Source organism: Onthophagus taurus, chromosome 10 (genome assembly GCF_036711975.1).
Source record: "Onthophagus taurus isolate NC chromosome 10, IU_Otau_3.0, whole genome shotgun sequence".
Taxonomy (NCBI): Eukaryota; Metazoa; Arthropoda; class Insecta; order Coleoptera; family Scarabaeidae; genus Onthophagus; species Onthophagus taurus.
In genome coordinates this window covers 11503832-11523305 of record NC_091975.1, presented here as the reverse complement: position 1 = coordinate 11523305, position 19474 = coordinate 11503832, and the positions used below count along the sequence as shown (strand labels likewise).

General features: G+C 25.7%; 3 protein-coding genes across 8 annotated transcripts in view; 1 reads left to right on the top strand and 2 right to left on the bottom strand.

The window, feature by feature from the left end:
• Window positions 1-8075: 8075 nt before the first annotated feature.
• Window positions 8076-9754, bottom strand: LOC111418304 (regulatory particle non-ATPase 10). 4 transcript variants are annotated; one of them, XM_023050815.2, is made up of 6 exons: window positions 9641-9754; window positions 9380-9520; window positions 9215-9326; window positions 8958-9164; window positions 8468-8885; window positions 8076-8401 (listed from the first exon to the last, which is right to left on the bottom strand). In XM_023050815.2, exons 1-6 carry the CDS (start codon window positions 9664-9666, stop codon window positions 8199-8201), a joined length of 1107 nt encoding a protein of 368 aa, XP_022906583.1. In that variant the 5' UTR covers window positions 9667-9754; the 3' UTR covers window positions 8076-8198. The 4 variants fall into 4 exon arrangements, with proteins under 4 accessions (XP_022906583.1, XP_022906580.1, XP_022906581.1 ...); XM_023050812.2 differs by having other exon boundaries at window positions 8076-8404; window positions 8949-9164; window positions 9641-9753; XM_023050813.2 differs by having other exon boundaries at window positions 8949-9164; window positions 9641-9753.
• A 157-nt stretch (window positions 9755-9911) lies between these two features.
• On the top strand, window positions 9912-17496 carry LOC111418302 (anaphase-promoting complex subunit 15-like). The gene is made up of 4 exons (XM_023050810.2): window positions 9912-10016; window positions 10079-10210; window positions 17177-17236; window positions 17288-17496. Exons 2-4 carry the CDS (start codon window positions 10085-10087, stop codon window positions 17429-17431), a joined length of 330 nt encoding a protein of 109 aa, XP_022906578.1. The 5' UTR covers window positions 9912-10016; window positions 10079-10084; the 3' UTR covers window positions 17432-17496.
• Window positions 17458-19474, bottom strand: part of LOC111418299 (acyl-CoA Delta-9 desaturase-like) — a 20551-nt gene continuing 18534 nt past the window's right edge. For 2 of the 3 annotated variants that reach the window (XM_023050807.2, XM_071199174.1), the window contains 2 exons: window positions 17864-18565; window positions 17458-17809 (listed from right to left, as the gene is read on the bottom strand). In XM_023050807.2, coding sequence (XP_022906575.2) covers window positions 17458-17809; window positions 17864-18546 — 1035 coding nt within the window. In that variant the 5' untranslated portion in view covers window positions 18547-18565. Of the gene's footprint in view, window positions 17810-17863; window positions 18579-19474 lie in introns of those variants that run through there. The other variant, XM_071199175.1, reaches the window with a different exon arrangement.

Genomic DNA, 19474 nt, shown 5'->3' with positions numbered 1-19474 from the left:
ATTTGAGAAAAAACCTAATAATTACTTTACATCGATTGAAAAATGGTTAATTTTAAAAAATCATAACTCCTTTATTTATGAAGATGGAGAATTGATTTATATCTCAAATTAAAGCTGAAGATGTCTTCTTTCAAAACATGTATAATTATTAATACGTTTATATAAAAAATTTTGAAAAAAAAAATTAATTTACATCGCTTGAAAAGTGGTTAATTTAAAAAAAATCGTAACTTCTTTATTTATAAAGATGGAGAATTGATTTATATCTCAAATTAAAGCTGAAGATGTCTTCTTTCGAAACATGTATAATTATTAAAACGTTTATATAAAAAAATTTTGAGAAAAAAATTAATTCACATCGCTTGAAAAGTGGTTAATTTAGAAAAAATCGTAACTTCTTTATTTATGAAGATGGAGGATTGATTCATATCTCAAATTACAGCTGAAGATGTCTTCTTCCGAAACATGTATAATGTTTAAAACGTTTATATAAAAAAATTTTGAGAAAAGGATTAATAATTTTAATTAAATAATTTTATATCAATTGAAAAGTAGTTAATTTAAAAAAATCATAACTTCTGTATTTATGAAGATGGAGAATTGATTCATATCTCAAATTAAAGGTGAAGATGTCTTCTTTCGAAACATGTATAATGTTTAAAAAGTTTATATAAAAAAATTTTGAGAAAAAGATTAATAATTTTATGTCAATTGAAAAGTAGTTAATTTAAAAAAATCATAACTTCTTTATTTATAAAGATGGAGGATTGATTTATATCTTAAATTAAAGCTGAAGATGTCTTCTTTCGAAACATGTATAATTATTAAAACGTTTATATAAAAAAATTTTGAGAAAAAAATTTATTTACATCGCTTGAAAAGTAGTTAATTTAAAAAAAATCGTAACTTCTTTATTTATAATGATGGAGAATTGATTTATATCTCAAATTAAAGCTGAAGATGTCTTCTTTCGAAACATGTATAATTATTAAAACGTTTATATAAAAAAATTTTGAGAAAAAAATTTATTTACATCGCTTGAAAAGTAGTTAATTTAAAAAAAATCGTAATTTCTTTATGTATAAAGATGGAGAATTGATTTATATCTCAAATTAAAGCTGAAGATGTCTTCTTTCGAAACATGTATAATTATTAAAACGTTTATATAAAAAAATTTTGAGAAAAAAATTAATTTACATCGCTTGAAAAGTGGTTAATTTAAAAAAAATCGTAACTTCTTTATTTATAAAGATGGAGAATTGATTTATATCTCAAATTACAGCTGAAGATGTCTTCTTTCGAAACATGTATAATTATTAATACGTTTATATAAAAGAAATTTGAGAAAAAAATTAATTAGATAACTTTACATCGATTGAAAAATGGTTAATTAAATAAAAATCATAACTTCTTTATTTATGAAGATGGAGAATTAATTTATATCTCAAATTAAAGCCTCAACTCTCTAGTTTTCAATGATATATAATAACATATAGGTTGGATTATAAAAATATTGAGATAAGTAATAAATAAGTAATTTTGGTCATAATCTAATTTGGAATAAAAATGAAAGAAATTCGAAAAATCGCTGTGGCGTTATTTATGGATATTAATTAATGATTTTTATATCAAATTAAAGCCTCAACTCTCTACTTTTCAATGATATATAATAACATATAGGTTGGATTATAAAAATTTTGAGAAAAATTAAAAAGTATGATGACATTCTTTTGACAGGTTAAATATGGTTAATTTAAAAAAATCGTAACTTCTTTAGTTATGAAGATGGAGAATTGATTCATATCTCAAATTAAAGCTGAAAATGTCTTCTTTCGAAACATGCATAATGTTTAAAATGTTTATATAAAAAAATTTTGAGAAAAAGATTAATAATTTTTATTAAATAACTTTACATCGATTGACAAATGGTTAATTTAAAAAAATCATAACTTCTGTATTTATGAAGATGGAGAATTGATTCATATCTCAAATTAAAGCTGAAGATGTCTTCTTTCGAAACATGTATAATGTTTAAAACGTTAATATAAAAAAAATTTTAGAAAAAAATTAATAATTTTAATTAAATAATTTTATATTAATTGAAAAGTAGTTAATTTAAAAAAATCATAACTTCTGTATTTATGAAGATGGAGGATTGATTCTTATCTTAAATTAAAGCTGAAGATGTCTTCTTTCGAAACATGTATAATGCTTAAAACGTTTATATAAAAGAATTTTGAGAAAAAGATTAATAATTTTTATTAAATAACTTTACATCGATTGAAAAATGGTTAATTTAAAAAAATCAGAACTTCTGTATTTATGAAGATGGAGAATTGATTTATATCTCAAATTAAAGCTGAAGATGTCTTCTTTCGAAACGTCTATAATGTTTAAAAAGTTTATATAAAAAAATTTTGAGAAAAAGATTAATAATTTTAATTATATAATTTTATGTCAATTGAAAAGTAGTTAATTTAAAAAAATCATAACTTCTGTGTTTATGAAGATGGAGGATTGATTCTTATCTTAAATTAAAGCTGAAGATGTCTTCTTTCGAAACATGTATAATGTTTAAAAAGTTTATATAAAAAAATTTTGAGAAAAAGGTTAATAATTTTTATTAGATAACTTTACATCGATTGACAAATGGTTAATTTAAAAAAAAATCATAACTTCTTTATTTATGAAGATGGAGGATTGATTCATACCTCAAATTACAGCTGAAGAGGTCTTCTTTCGAAACATGTATAATGTTTAAAAAGTTTATATAAAAAAATTTTGAGAAAATGATTAATAATTTTTATTAGATAACTTTACATCGATTTACAAATGGTTAATTTTACAGAAATCATAATTTCTTTACTTATAAAGATGGAGAATTGATTTATATCTTAAATTAAAGATGTCTTCTTTCGAAACATGTATAATGTTCAAAATGTTTATAAAAAAATTTTGAGAAAGAGATTAATAATTTTAATTAAATAATTTTATATCAATTGAAAAGTAGTTAATTTAAAAAAATCATAACTTCTGTATTTATGAAGATGGAGAATTGATTCATATCTCAAATTAAAGCTGAAGATGCCTTCTTTCGAAACAAGTATAATGTTTAAAAAGTTTATATAAAAAAATTCTTAAAAAAAGGTTAATAATTTTTATTAGATAACTTTACATCGATTGAAAAATGGTTAATTTTAAAAAAAATCATAACTTCTTTACTTATGAAGATGGAGAATTGATTTATATCTCAAATTAAAGCTGAAGATGTCTTCTTTCGAATCATGTATAATGTTTAAAACGTTTATATAAAAAATTTTGAGAAAAAGATTAATAATTTTTATTAGACAACTTTACATCGATTGACAAATGGTTAATTTAAAAAAATCGTAACTTCTGTATTTATGAAGATGGAGAATTAATTCATATCTCAAATTAAAGCTGCAGATGTCTTCTTTCGAAACAGGTATAATGTTTAAAAAGTTTATATAAAAAATTTTGAGAAAAATATTAATATATAATTTGTATTAGGTAACTTTACATCGATTGAAAAATGATTAATTTAAAAAAAATCAAAACTTCTTTATTTATGAAGATGGAGAATTAATTCATCTCTTAAATTAAAGCTGAAGATGTCTTCTTTCGAAACATGTATAATGTTTAAAATGTTTATATAAAAAAATTTTGAGAAAAAGATTAATAATTTTTATTAAATAACTTTACATCGATTGAAAAATGGTTAATTTTAAATAATCATAACTTCTTTATTTATGAAGATGGAGAATTGATTTATATCTCAAATTAAAGCTGAAGATGTCTTCTTTCGAAACATGTATAATGTTTAAAATGTTTATATAAAAAAATTTTGAGAAAAAATCTAATAATAACTTTACATCGATTGAAAAATGGTTAATTTTAAAAAATCATAACTCCTTTATTTATGAAGATGGAGAATTGATTTATATCTCAAATTAAAGCTGAATATGTCTTCTTTCGAAACACGTATAATGTTTAAAAACTTTATATAAAAAAATTTTGAGAAAAAGATTAATAATTTTAATTATATAATTTTATATCAATTGAAAAGTAGTTAATTTAAAAAAATCATAACTTCTGTATTTATGAAGATGGAGGATTGATTCTTATCTTAAATTAAAGCTGAAGATGTCTTCTTTCGAAACATGTATAATGTTTAAAAAGTTTATATAAAAAAATTTTAGAAAAAAATTAATAATTTTTATTAGATAACTTTACATCGATTGAAAAATGGTTAATAAAAAAAAATCATAACTTCTTTACTTATGAAAATGGAGAATTGATTTATATCTCAAATTAAAGCTGAAGATGTCTTCTTTCGAAACATGTATAATGTTTAAAACGTTTATATAAAAAAATTTTGAGAAAAAGATTAATAATTTTTATTAAATAATTTTATATCAATTGAAAAGTAGTTAACTTAAAAAAATCATAACTTCTGTATTTATGAAGATGGAGAATTGATTCATATCTCAAATTAACGCTGAAGATGTCTTCTTTCGAATCATGTATAATGTTTAAAAAGTTTATATAAAAAAATTTTGAGAAAAAAATTAAATTATTAATTTTTTTATCGATTGTAAAGTAATTAATTTAAAAAATCATAATTTCTTTGTTTATGAAGATAGATTTATGAAAATTATAATAAAATAGCGTTTAAAAAAAAACTTGCAAAATTAGGTTATGATCGATTTTTTAAAAACAACAAAAACTTTCAAGAAGCATATCTTCGTTATTTTTGGCGCAAAAGAGACGATTTATATCTTAAATTGAAGCCGATTCGTTCTAGTTTATGATTGTGTTAATAAATATTGGGGTTTGATAATAAAAATTATGAGAATTTAAAAAAAAAATTTCAAAGTTAGGTTATGATCGATTTTTTAAAAACAACAAAAACTTCCAATAAACATATCTTCGTTATTTTTGGCGCAAAAGAGACGATTTATATCTTAAATTAAAGCCGATTCATTCTAGTTTACGATTGTGTTAATAAATATTGGGGTTTCATAATAAAAATTATGAGAATTTAAAAAAAAAACGTTCAAAGCTAGGTTATGATCGATTTTTTAAAAACAACAAAAACTTTCAATAATCATATCTTCGTTATTTTTGGCGCAAAAAAGACGATTTATACATTTATATCTTAAATTGAAGCCGATTCGTTCTAGTTTATGATTGTGTTAATAAATATTGGGGTTTGATAATAAAAATTATGAGAATTTAAAAAAAAACGTTCAAAGTTAGGTTATGATCGATTTTTTAAAAACATCAAAAACTTTCAATAATCATATCTTCGTTATTTTTGGAGCAAAAGAGACGATTTATATCTTAAATTGAAGCCGATTCATTCTAGTTTATGATTGTGTTAATAAATATTGGGGTTTGATAATAAAAATTATGAGAATTTAAAAAAAAAACGTTCAAAGCTAGGTTATGATCGATTTTTTAAAAACAACAAAAACTTTCAATAATCATATCTTCGTTATTTTTGGAGCAAAAGAGACGATTTATATCTTAAATTAAAGCTGATTTATTCTAGTTTTCGATTGTGTTAATAAATATTGGGGTTTGATAATAAAAATTATGAGAATTAAAAAAAAACGTTCAAAGTTAGGTTATGATCGATTTTTTAAAAGTACAAAATTTTAATAATCATATCTTCGTTATTTTTGGAGCAAAAGAGACGATTTATATCTTAAATTGAAGCCGAAACATTCTAGTTTATGATTGTGTTAATAAATATTGGGGTTTGATAATAAAAATTATGAGAATTTAAAAAAAAAAGTTCAAAGTTAGGTTATGATCGATTTTTTAAAAACAACAAAAACTTCCAATAAACATATCTTCGTTATTTTTGGCGCAAAAGAGACGATTTATATCTTCAATTAAAGCCGATTCATTCTAGTTTACGATTGTGTTAATAAATATTGGGGTTTCATAATAAAAATTATGAGAATTTAAAAAAAAACGTTCAAAGTTAGGTTATGATCGATTTTTTAAAAACAACAAAAACTTTCAATAATCATATCTTCGTTATTTTTGGCGCAAAAGAGACGATTTATATCTTAAATTAAAGCCGATTCATTCTAGTTTATGTTTGTGTTAATAAATATTGGGGTTTGATAATAAAAATTATGAGAATTTAAAAAAAAACGTTCAAAGTTAGGTTATGATACTTATGATCGATTTTTTAAAAACAACAAAAACTTTCAATAATCATATCTTCGTTATTTTTGGCGCAAAACAGACGATTTATATCTTAAATTGAAGCCGATTCATTCTAGTTTATGATTGTGTTAATAAATATTGGGGTTTGATAATAAAAATTATGAGAATTTAAAAAAAAATTTCAAAGTTAGGTTATGATCGATTTTTTAAAAACAACAAAAACTTCCAATAAACATATCTTCGTTATTTTTGGCGCAAAAGAGACGATTTATATCTTAAATTAAAGCCGATTCATTCTAGTTTACGATTGTGTTAATAAATATTGGGGTTTCATAATAAAAATTATGAGAATTTAAAAAAAAAGCGTTCAAAGTTAGGTTATGGTCGATTTTTTAAAAACAACAAAAACTTTCAATAATCATATCTTCGTTATTTTTGGAGCAAAAGAGACGATTTATATCTTAAATTGAAGCCGATTCGTTCTAGTTTATGATTGTGTTAATAAATATTGGGGTTTGATAATAAAAATTATGAGAATTTAAAAAAAAACGTTCAAAATTAGGTTATGATCGATTTTTTAAAAACAACAAAAACTTTCAATAATCATATCTTCGTTATTTTTGGCGCAAAACAGACGATTTATATCTTAAATTGAAGCCGATTCATTCTAGTTTATGATTGTGTTAATAAATATTGGGGTTTGATAATAAAAATTATGAGAATTTAAAAAAAAACGTTCAAAATTAGGTTATGATCGATTTTTTAAAAACAACAAAAACTTTCAATAATCATATTTTCGTTATTTTTGGAGCAAAAGAGGCGATTTATATCTTAAATTGAAGCCGATTCATTCTAGTTTACGATTGTGTTAATAAATATTGGGGTTTCATAATAAAAATTATGAGAATTTAAAAAAAAACGTTCAAAGTTAGGTTATGATCGATTTTTTAAAAACAACAAAAACTTTCAATAATCATATCTTCGTTATTTTTGGCGCAAAAGAGACGATTTATATCTTAAATTAAAGCCGATTCATTCTAGTTTATGTTTGTGTTAATAAATATTGGGGTTTGATAATAAAAATTATGAGAATTTAAAAAAAACGTTCAAAGTTAGGTTATGATCGATTTGTTAAAAACAACAAAAAGTTTCAATAATCATATCTTCGTTATTTTTTGCGTAAAAGAGACGATTTATATCTTAAATTAAAGCCGAGAGATTCTAGTTTATGATTGTGTTAATAAATATTAGGGTTTGATAATAAAAATTATGAGAATTTAAAAAAAAACGTTCAAAGTTAGGTTATAATCGATTTTTTAAAAACAACAAAAACTTTCAATAATCATATCTTCGTTATTTTTGGCGCAAAAGAGACGATTTATATCTTAAATTGAAGCCGAGTCATTCTAGTTTATGATTGTGTTAATAAATATTGGGGTTTCATAATAAAAATTATGAGAATTAAAAAAAAAAGCGTTCAAAGTTAGGTTATGGTCGATTTTTTAAAAACAACAAAAACTTTCAATAATCATATCTTCGTTATTTTTGGAGCAAAAGAGACGATTTATATCTTAAATTGAAGCCGATTCGTTCTAGTTTGCGATTGTGTTAATAAATATTGGGGTTTGATAATAAAAATTATGAGAATTTAAAAAAAACGTTCAAAGTTAGGTTATGATCGATTTTTTAAAAACAACAAAAACTTTCAATGATCATATCTTCGTTATTTTTGGCGCAAAAGAGACGATTTATATCTTAAATTGAAGCCGAGACATTCTAGTTTATGATTGTACTACTAAATATTCGGGTTTGATAATAAAAATTATGAGAAAATAGCGCTTAAAAAAAAAATGTTCAATAAATGTAACAAATTGAACTGCTTTATCATTATTTATTAATTATTCCTTTAGGTTACACACCATGAATACCTGACAAATTTATATTAATAATAAAAAAATGAACTCCTAAAAAAATTATGACAAAAAAGTTTTAATCTACTTCTTCTTCTCATCCTTATCATCCTTCTTTTTCTCCTTCAAGTTCCCAACAGCTTGTCGAATCGTCTCCGATTGTGGATCAACCCCTGGTAGATTTTCCAAAACGCTTTGGAGAAAAGCCGGATCATTCATCACCTCAGAATAATCCTCATCACCCTCGACATCCATAGCTTCCTCCTTTTTACTACCAGAGGTAGTTTCTTCTAACAAAAAATAAAAAATTAATTAATAATTTTATTAAAATTATTAAAACAAAAAAAAATTACGAGCATCTTGCATCGACATCTGCATTGCAAAAGCAATTTGCTCATCCTCCGTCATATTTGCAAAATCAACAGCCGGTTGATTAACAGCCCCTTGTTCCATCGACATCGCCAAAGCTTTCTCCAACAAAGCCTCCTCGGTCGGTTCTTCTTTAATCGCGGCCGTTTCAACCGTCCCATCGGCCGCGGAAGCTTCGCGAGCTTTACGCGCCTCTTCTTCTTGTCTTTGACGCTGCTCCTCCATAGAAACGCGAAGCGCCAAAGCTAATTCAGGATCTTCATTGGGATCAACACCAAATTCAAAGCCACAGGCTCCAGAAGCGCCTGTTCCATCCTCTCCTTGAATCACCGGGGACGAAATTAAAGCGTCTGATAAATGGGGACCTGGAGGAACTGTTACTAAATGACTCCCAGATCCATCCTAATATTCAATTAATTATTTTAATGTATTGTTAACTTATTTTAATTTATTATTTAATCTTACATTTCCTACCTTTCCATTTAAAGTACTTATAAATGAAGTTAACACCTCATTATTAATTGAATCCTCACCAAAACTAATTATATCAACATTTACTTTCTCTTTTTTTAATTTTTTAGCTAATTTAACCAATTCTTTTTCTTCTGCAGCTACCGGACTTCCAACAAAAGCTACAATACGCATTTTATGATTCTTTCCTTGTCTGTGCTTTAAAGCTAACTAAAATAATTCACTTTATAAATCAATTTAAGATTAAAATTAAGTCATACATGAGCAATTCTTATCCCAGTGTGGAGATTTATGTTTCCATCTGGTTGTACTTGGTGTAATTTCGACAAAATCCTCCCAACATCGCTTGTTAATGTGGCTAATACCTCCACACTAAAACATAATCGATTTTAATCGATTTAATTACCTTTTAATTTACATCTTACTTTGCTAAGGTGAGAAGTCCCACATTATTCTCTGGATTAGATCGAGTTTTCGAATGGCAAACGAGATTTACAGCATCTTGTTGCGCTTGGAGCCTCGTCGGTAAGAAATCCCCATTTCGCATATAATCGCTGTTGTCCACGCTAAAAGAATGAGATTTCTTGCAATGTCATCGAAATTTTTTAGGTTATGTTGGTTAAAAATGCTAATATTAACTTTATTTGGTAAATAAATCGATGATAATTAATACGAATCGATCTTACCATATCATAGTACTCTCCAAAACCATTTTTGTGATTTTCTTTTAATTTTTTTAGACGAAAATTACGATTTTCTTGCGAACGCAACGATTTTTGTTATGATTTTGATGTGACATGGGGGAAATTTTTATTTAGTACCAACCTAAAAATTTATTTCGTTATTTAATTATTATTTATAATAAAAATCGTTTTAGTACTTAATTAATAATCATATTAATTAATTTTTTGGAGGGAATTAAATTTTATCGTTTAAAAAAATTTTTATTAAATTGATTAAATTTGATCTGTCATTTTTTGACACAACATAACCTAAAACGCAGAACATTAATGTTTTGTGATTAAATTATTATTATTACAGTAAAATTTAATTAGCCCTGTGGTAAGATATAAATTTATAATATTCATCAATCATAACCTATTTTTTTTTTTTTAAATTTATAGGTTAAAATGTCTTCTTATCCGTTATTTCCGAAATTAACCCCTAAATTAATCGACCCCGCTTGGTTTGGGATGGATAAATCGTTCGATGAAGACGCTGAGGTGACCCAATTGGAACAGGAGCATCAAAAATGGGTAAATAATTATTTATAACAAAATTAAAGTTATTATTTCTTCAGGTATAGTTTTATCAATTTTCTCATAATTTTTATTATCAAACCCTAATATTTATTAACACAATCGTAAACTAGAATAAATCGGCTTTAATTTGAGATATAAATCGTCTCTTTTGCGCCAAAAATAACGAAGATATGATTCAAGGTCCCTTGAGTAAACATACAATTTATGAGCGACCTTGCTATGACGTCATTGGAAGAATTGACATTTCTATGTTTTTTTTTTTATACAGTGTATTTCACTTAAGAAGCAATATACAAAAATATAAAAATTAAAAAAATATTAAAATATAAAGCGAAATATTAACGGTTATAATTTTATTATTGTTAGGTTATCCAACTTGACTTGGTTACCATGGTGATTAAAATCCAAAATGGCAGGTGGTTGTCAAAATTGAAATTGAATTTAAGTTTTTTTAAGGAAAAAGTTTTATTTAATTGGTTTAAAAGGCTGTATTTAACTCAAAATTGGTTTATCTAGGGTATTATAAACAAGCTAAGTGGATTAAATCAAAAAAAGATATTTTTAATTTATTTCTCTTAATTAGAATTGATTTAAATTAACTACAATTAACGAATTTGTTGTGAATGCGAGATAATCGCAAAGAATTCGAATTGTTTTAAAATTAATAAAAATTAAGTTAGAATTGATAAAAAAGATCAGAATAAAATATTGTTATTTTAAGGTTATCCAACTTGACTCGGTTACCATGGTGATTAAGATCCAAATATTGCAGTTGCTTGTCAAAATTGACGTTGAATTTAAGTTTTTTTAATGAAAAACACATAATTAATTGGATTTAAAGGTTGTATTTAATTCAAAATGGGTAAACACCATGACAAACTAGAAAGTTTTAGGTTTTAAATAACTTTCTGTTGTCAATGTCAACTTTAAATACTTTTAAAGTGAGTCCAAACTTGACGCATTTATCTCAAAAAACCATTTCTAACCGGAAGTTGACCATAACTTCATTAATATTAAAGATAAATATGTCGTGTTTGTACTCATTTTAAAGGACGCATTTATATCAAAAAATCAAAAAGTTCGAACTTTCAACTTTTAATTTTGACATATTTGTCAACTTCATAAAAAATCCTTTAAGATGAGTCCAAACTCGACATATCTAACATTAATATTAATGGAAATACAATCACTTCCGGTTTGAAACGTCAACGTCAATTTTGGCATATTTGTCACCTTCATTAAAAATCCTTTAAAATGAGTCCAAACATGACGCACTTATCTCAAAAAACAAAAAAGTTTGAATAAAAAACGTTAAACCCGAAGTTAGCAACAATAAAGATAGCAATTTAATTTTTAAATATTAATACCAACCTTAATTTTTAATTTTTTTTATTGTATTTTTGTTTTTGTGATAAATTTTAAGACATTTTATAAAAATTAAGAATATGTCAAAATGACATTGACATTTCAAACCGAAAGTTGCTTATATCTCGAGTAATATTGGAATTAAACGTATCATGTTTGGGCTTATTTTAAAGGATTTTTCACGACAATTACAAATGTGTCAAAATTGACGTTGACATTTCTAACCGGAAGTTGACCATAACTTCATTAATACTGGAGATAAATATGTCGTGTTTGTACTCATTTTAAAGGATTTTTAATGAAGATTACAAATATATCAAAATTGAGGTTGACGTTTTAAATCTGAAGTTAGTTATCATATAATAGACAAATGGACAACTTCATGGTGTTCTTTAAAGATGTATTCTTTATTAAAAAACCTTTAAAATGAGTCCAAACATGACGCATTTATGTCAAAAAACCAATAAGTTCGAACTTTCAACTTTTAATTTTGACATATTTGTCAACTTCATAAAAAATCCTTTAAAATGAGTCCAAACTCGACATATCTAACATTAATATTAATGGAAATACAATCACTTCCGGTTTTAAACGTCAACGTCAATTTTGGCATATTTGTCATCTTCATTAAAAATCATTTAAAATGAGTCCAAACATGACGCACTTATCTCAAAAAACAAAAAAGTTTGAATAAAAAACGTTAAACCCGAAGTTAGCAACAATAAAGATATCAATTTAATTTTTAAATATTAATACCAACCTTAATTTTTAATTTTTTTTATTGTATTTTTGTTTTTGTGATAAATTTTAAGACATTTTATAAAAATTAAGAATATGTCAAAATGACATTGACATTTCAAACCGGAAGTTGCTTACATCTCGAGTAATATTGGAATTAAACGTATCATGTTTGGGCTTATTTTAAAAGATTTTTCACGACAATTACAAATGTGTCAAAATTGACGTTGACATTTCTAACCGGAAGTTGACCACAACTTCATTAATACTGGAGATAAATATGTCGTGTTTGTACTCGTTTTAAAGGATTTTTAATGAAGATTACAAATATGTCAAAATTGAGGTTGACATTTTAAATTTGAAGTTAGTTATTATATAATAGACAAATGGATAACTTCATGGTGTTCTTTTATGATGTATTCTTTATTAAAAAACCTTTAAAATAGCAACCTCAATTTTTATTATTTTTTATTTTTTTGTTTTTGTGACAAATATTAAGACATTTTATAAAAATTAAGAATATGTCAAAATGTCATTGACATTTCAAACCGGAAGTTGCTTATATCTCGAGTAATATTGGAATTAAACGTATCATGTTTGGGCTCATTTTAAAGGATTTTTCACGACAATTACAAATGTGTCAAAATTGACGTTGACATTTCTAACCGGAAGTTGACCATAACTTCATTAATACTGGAGATAAATATGTCGTGTTTGTACTCATTTTAAAGGATTTTTAATGAAGATTACAAATATGTCAAAATTGAGGTTGACATTTTAAATCTGAAGTTAGTTATCATATAATAGACAAATGGACAACTTCATGGTGTTCTTTCATGGTGTATTCTTTATTAAAAAACCTTTAAAATGAGTCCAAACATGACGTATTTATCCCAAAAAACCAAAAAGTTCGAACTTTCAACTTTTAATTTTGACATATTTGTCAACTTCATAAAAAATCCTTTAAAATGAGTCCAAACTCGACATATCTAACATTAATATTAATGGAAATACAATCACTTCCGGTTTGAAACTTCAACGTCAATTTTGACGTATTTGTCATTTTCATTAAAAAACCTTTAAAATGAGCACAAACATGACGCACTTATCTCAAAAAACAAAAAAGTTAGAATAAAAAACGTTAAACCCGAAGTTAGCAACAATAAAGATAATTTAATTTTTAAATATTAATACCAACCTTAATTTTTAATTTTTTTTATTGTGTTTTTGTTTTTGTGATAAATTTTAAGACATTTTATAAAAATTAAGAATATGTCAAATTGACATTGACATTTCAAACCGGAAGTTGCTTATATCTCGAGTAATATTGGAATTAAACGTATCATGTTTGGGCTTATTTTAAAGGATTTTTCACGACAATTACAAATGTGTCAAAATTGACGTTGACATTTCTAACCAGAAGTTGACCATAACTTCATTAATATTGAAGATAGATATGTCGTGTTTGTACTCATTTTAAAGGATTTTTAATGAAGATTACAAATATGTCAAAATTGAGGTTGACATTTTAAATTTGAAGTTAGTTATCATATAATAGACAAATGGACAACTTCATGGTGTTCTTGCATGATGTAGTCTTTATTGAAAAACCTTTAAAATGAGTCCAAACATGACGCGCTTATCTCAATAAACAAAAAAGGTTGAATAAAAAACGTTAAACCCGAAGTTAGCAACAATAAAGATAATTTAATTTTTAAATATTAATACCAACCTTAATTTTTATTCTTTTTTATTGCATTTTTGTTTTTGTTTTAAATTTTAAGACATTTTATAAAAATTAAGAATTTGTCAAAATGACATTGACATTTCAAACCGGAAGTTGCTTATATCTCGAGTAATATTGGAATTAAACGTATCATGTTTGGGCTTATTTTAAAGGATTTTTCACGACAATTACAAATATGTCAAAATTGACGTTAACATTTCTAACCGGAAGTTGACCATAACTTCATTAATATTGGAGATAAATATGTCGTGTTTGTACTCGTTTTAAAGGATTTTTAATGAAGATTACAAATATGTCAAAATTGAAGTTGACATTTTAAATTTGAAGTTAGTTATCATATAATAGACAAATGGATAACTTCATGGTGTTCTTTTATGATGTATTCTTTATTAAAAAAACCTTTAAAATAGCAACCTTAATTTTTATTTTTTTTTTATTTTTTTGTTTTTGTGATAAATATTAAGACATTTTATAAAAATTAAAAATATGTCAAAATGTCATTGACATTTCAAACCGGAAGTTGCTTATATCTCGAGTAATATTGGAATTAAACGTATCATGTTTGGGCTCATTTTAAAGGATTTTTCACGACAATTACAAATGTGTCAAAATTGACGTTGACATTTCTAACCGGAAGTTGACCATAACTTCATTAATACTGGAGATAAATATGTCGTGTTTGTACTCATTTTAAAGGATTTTTAATGAAGATTACAAATATGTCAAAATTGAGGTTGACATTTTAAATTTGAAGTTAGTTATCATATAATAGACAAATGGACAACTTCATGGTGTTCTTTCATGGTGTATTCTTTATTAAAAAACCTTTAAAATGAGTCCAAACATGACGTATTTATCCCAAAAAACCAAAAAGTTCGAACTTTCAACTTTTAATTTTGACATATTTGTCAACTTCATAAAAAATCCTTTAAAATGAGTCCAAACTCGACATATCTAACATTAATATTAATGGAAATACAATCACTTCCGGTTTGAAACGTCAACGTTAATTTTGACATATTTGTCATTTTCATTAAAAATGCTTTAAAATGAGTCCAAACATGACGCGATCTCAATAAACAAAAAAGTTTCAATAAAAAAACGTTAAACCCGAAGTTAGCAACAATAAAGATAACAATTTAATTTTTAAATATTAATACCAACCTTAATTTTTAATATTTTTTTATTATATTTTTGTTTTTGTGACAAATATTAAGACATTTTATAAAAATTAAGAATATGTCAAAATGATATTGACATTTCAAACCGGAAGTTGCTTATATCTCGAGTAATATTGGAATTAAACGGATCATGTTTGGGCTCATTTTAAAGGATTTTTCACGACAATTACGAATATGTCAAAATTGACGTTGACATTTCTAACCGGAAGTTGACCATAACTTCATTAATACTGGAGATAAATATGTCGTGTTTGTACTCATTTTAAAGGATTTTTAATGAAGATTACAAATATGTCAAAATTGAGGTTGACATTTTAAATTTGAAGTTAGTTATCATATAATAGACAAATGGATAACTTCATGGTGTTCTTTTATGATGTATTCTTTATTAAAAAACCTTTAAAATAGCAACCTTAATTTTTGTTTTTTTTTTTATTTTTTTGTTTTTGTGACAAATATTAAGACATTTTATAAAAATTAAGAATATGTCAAAATGACATTGACTATTGAAACCGGAAGTTGCTTATATCTCGAGTAATATTGGAATTAAACGTATCATGTTTGGGCTTATTTTAAAGGATTTTTCACGACAATTACAAATGTCTCAAAATTGACGTTGACATTTCTAACCGGAAGTTGACCACAACTTCATTAATATTTAAGATAAATATGTCGTGTTTGTACTCATTTTAAAGGATTTATAATGAAGATTACAAATGTGTCAAAATTGAGGTTGACATTTTAAATCTGAAGATAGTTATCATATAATAGACAAATGGACAACTTCATGGTGTTTTTTCATGATGTATTCTTTATTAAAAAACCTTTAAAATGAGTCCAAACACGACGCATTTATCTCAAAAAACAAAAAAGTTAGAATAAAAAAACGTTAAACCCGAAGTTAGCAACAATAAAGATAGCAATTTAATTTTTAAATATTAATACCAACCGTAATTTTTTATTTTTTTATTTTTGTGACAAATATTAAGACATTTTATAAAAATTAAGAATATGTCAAAATGACATTGACATTTCAAACCGGAAGTTGCTTATATTTCGAGTAATATTGGAATTAAACGTATCATGTTTGGGCTTATTTTAAAGGATTTTTCACGACAATTACAAATGTGTCAAAATTGACGTTGACATTTCTAACCGGAAGTTGACCATAACATCATTAATACTGGAGATAAATACGTCGTGTTTGTACTCATTTTAAAGGATTTTTAATGAAGATTACAAATATGTCAAAATTGAGGTTCACATTTTAAATCTGAAGTTAGTTATCATGTAATAGACAAATGGACAACTTCATGGTGTTTTTTCATGATGTATTCTTTATTAAAAAACCTTTATAATGAGTCCAAACATGACGCACTTTTCTCAAAAAACAAAAAAGTTTGAATAAAATAACGTTAAACCCGAAGTTAGCAACATAGATAGTAATTTAATTTTTAAATATAATACCAACTTTAATTTTTAATTTTTTTTATTGTATTTTTGTTTTTGTGATAAATTTTGCGACATTTTATAAAAATTAAGAATATATCAAAATGACATTGACATTTCAAACCGGAAGTTGCTTATATCTCGATTAATATTGGAATTAAACATATCATGTTTGGGCTTATTTTAAAGGATTTTTCACGACAATTACAAATGTGTCAAAATTGACGTTGACATTTCTAACCGGAAGTTGACCATAACTTCATTAATATTGAAGATAAATATGTCGTGTTTGTACTCATTTTAAAGGATTTTTAATGAAGATTACAAAATTCTCATAATTTTCATTATCATACCGCAATATTTATTAACACAATCGTAAACTAGAATGAATCGGCTTCGATTTAAGATATAAATCGTCTTTTTATATATTTTTTAGATATGATTATTGAAATTTTTTGATTAAAAAATTAATTTTTTTAGCTTAGTTCGATAGCACAACGTTACAGCAATGTAACCCCGATTGGCAAATCAGCTTCTGAGGTAAACAATGACGTTTAATTACTTTTAGTTGATTATTTAGTTACGTTTTAGAATCTCGAGGAGGATGAGGAGGAGGACGACGAAGATGATAACGAGGATGACGAAGAATCTGAAAGCTTAGACGGCGATGATGAGGATGAGATTGAAATGGATATGTCTCAGGCGGAGAGTAATTCCCCTATGGTTGGAATGTAATTTGTATTAATAATATTTTGCTTTATTTATTGGTTGAGTCGTTTAATGGAATCAAAATCAATCTTTTTCATGTTTTCATCGCCCCACCCCCAAATATTATCACTCATAACTAAATCATCTAAATTCTTTTCCATCACCAATTTAGTTCCATCTCCAGTTCTTAAAATCCTTCGTTTAACCATATCAGAAGAGACAGTTTTGAGATCCCTAGCCCATCCTAACCACGCGAAAAAGTCTATAAAGGCTATTGTTAAATTTGGGGCGTAATCCCCGTATTCCGAGGCTTTATAATCCCATGGAAAAGTGTGGTGGTAATTGTGCCAACCTTCCCCCATCGCTAAATACCCCACATATTTATTTTCTGTTGGCCTAATGTTCCTAAAACGATTAAATTAAAATTAGCTTAGTATTAATTAATATGCCAAGTCTTACTTGTCATAAGGTTTGGTTCCATAGGCATGTGCAGCACTGTTAATAAGAAATATGCTGTGTAAACTCCAAAGATATCGGGCAACTCCCGCGAAATAATACGAAACTTCCCCAGATTCGCCCCAAAAATACCACGGAATTACCGAAGGTATCACAAAGGTAAAAATCGGCATCAAAATGGTGAAATATTTCTTTTGGAACATAACCACCCCATCGTTTTTTAAATCGCTTAAATCGATTTGGTTCCCTTTTTCGATTACCTCTTTTTGTTTCTTAACCATGAACCATCCTATATGGGAGAAGAAAAATCCTCGGGTTGAGTTGTGAGGGTCGGCGTCTGTGTCGACGTATTTGTGGTGAACTCGATGGTCTCTTGCCCAAACGTAAATGCGGTGTTGGTAACAAGTCATGGATAAGATTGCCAAAATGATTCTTAGAGGTAAATTAGCTTTGTAGGAGCGATGCGACCATAATCGGTGCGATCCTGCGGTGTGTCCGATTATTCCAACGACTCCAAGCAGGATTGCCCATAAAATCGTTTCGAATTTAGCCGTGGGTAATACGTAAATTCCGTAAATTCCGCAGATGTGCCAATAAGTTAATATGACGATGTTAATCCAAACTATTTCCCATTTATAAATTTTTTTGTTTAACTCAGTTTCGGATTTTTGATGCGTTGCAACCATTTTTAAGTTAAGTCTAAATCTAAAATCGAGTGTTGGTTTAAACTCGGCTTTTATATACACTTCGTTTGTGTAAATTTTAGTTTACAATGTGTCAAGGATAGGTAACCCTATTGCATGCAAAAAAATAGGAATAATACAAAAATATTGCATGCTTAAGATTTGTCAAAATAACAATGGAAAATTTGTTTGCGACTGGGCATAAAATTTAAATACAAATTTTGTTTATTTTTATACTGCACTACGTCACTCAAACGAAAAAACAAATTGGATCTTGTAATACCAGGTTGTTTTTGATTGAAAACGATACGATTTCCCCCCTCCACTCGTTCTCAGAAAATCTTGATTAAAAGAACATCATACTATTCAGAGGGAAATTAAAATTTCAAGTTAGCAAAAAATTTTATTAACAAACACTGTTACTGAGGCAATTCTAAACAAATTTTGTTAACAACATTTTTCGATTAAATCAACAATAAGGATATAACCTCAAAAATATTAATTTTTATACTATTCAGAGGGAAATTAAAATTTCAAGTTAGCAAAAAATTTTATTAACAAACACTGTTCCTGAAGTAATTCTAAACAAATTTTGTTAACAACATTTTTTGATTAAATCAACAATAAGGATATAACCTCAAAAATATTAATTTTTATACTATTCAGAGGGAAATTAAAATTTCAAGTTAGCAAAAAATTTTATTAACAAACACTGTTCCTGAAGTAATTCTAAACAAATTTTGTTAACAACATTTTTTGATTAAATCAACAATAAGGATATAACCTCAAAAATATTAATTTTTGTAGCATACTATTCAGTGGGAAATTAAAATTTCAAGTTAGAAAAAAATTGTGTCAACAAAAATTGTTTCCGAAACAATTCTAAACAAACTTTGTCAACAATTTTTTTTGATTTAATCAATAATTAAGG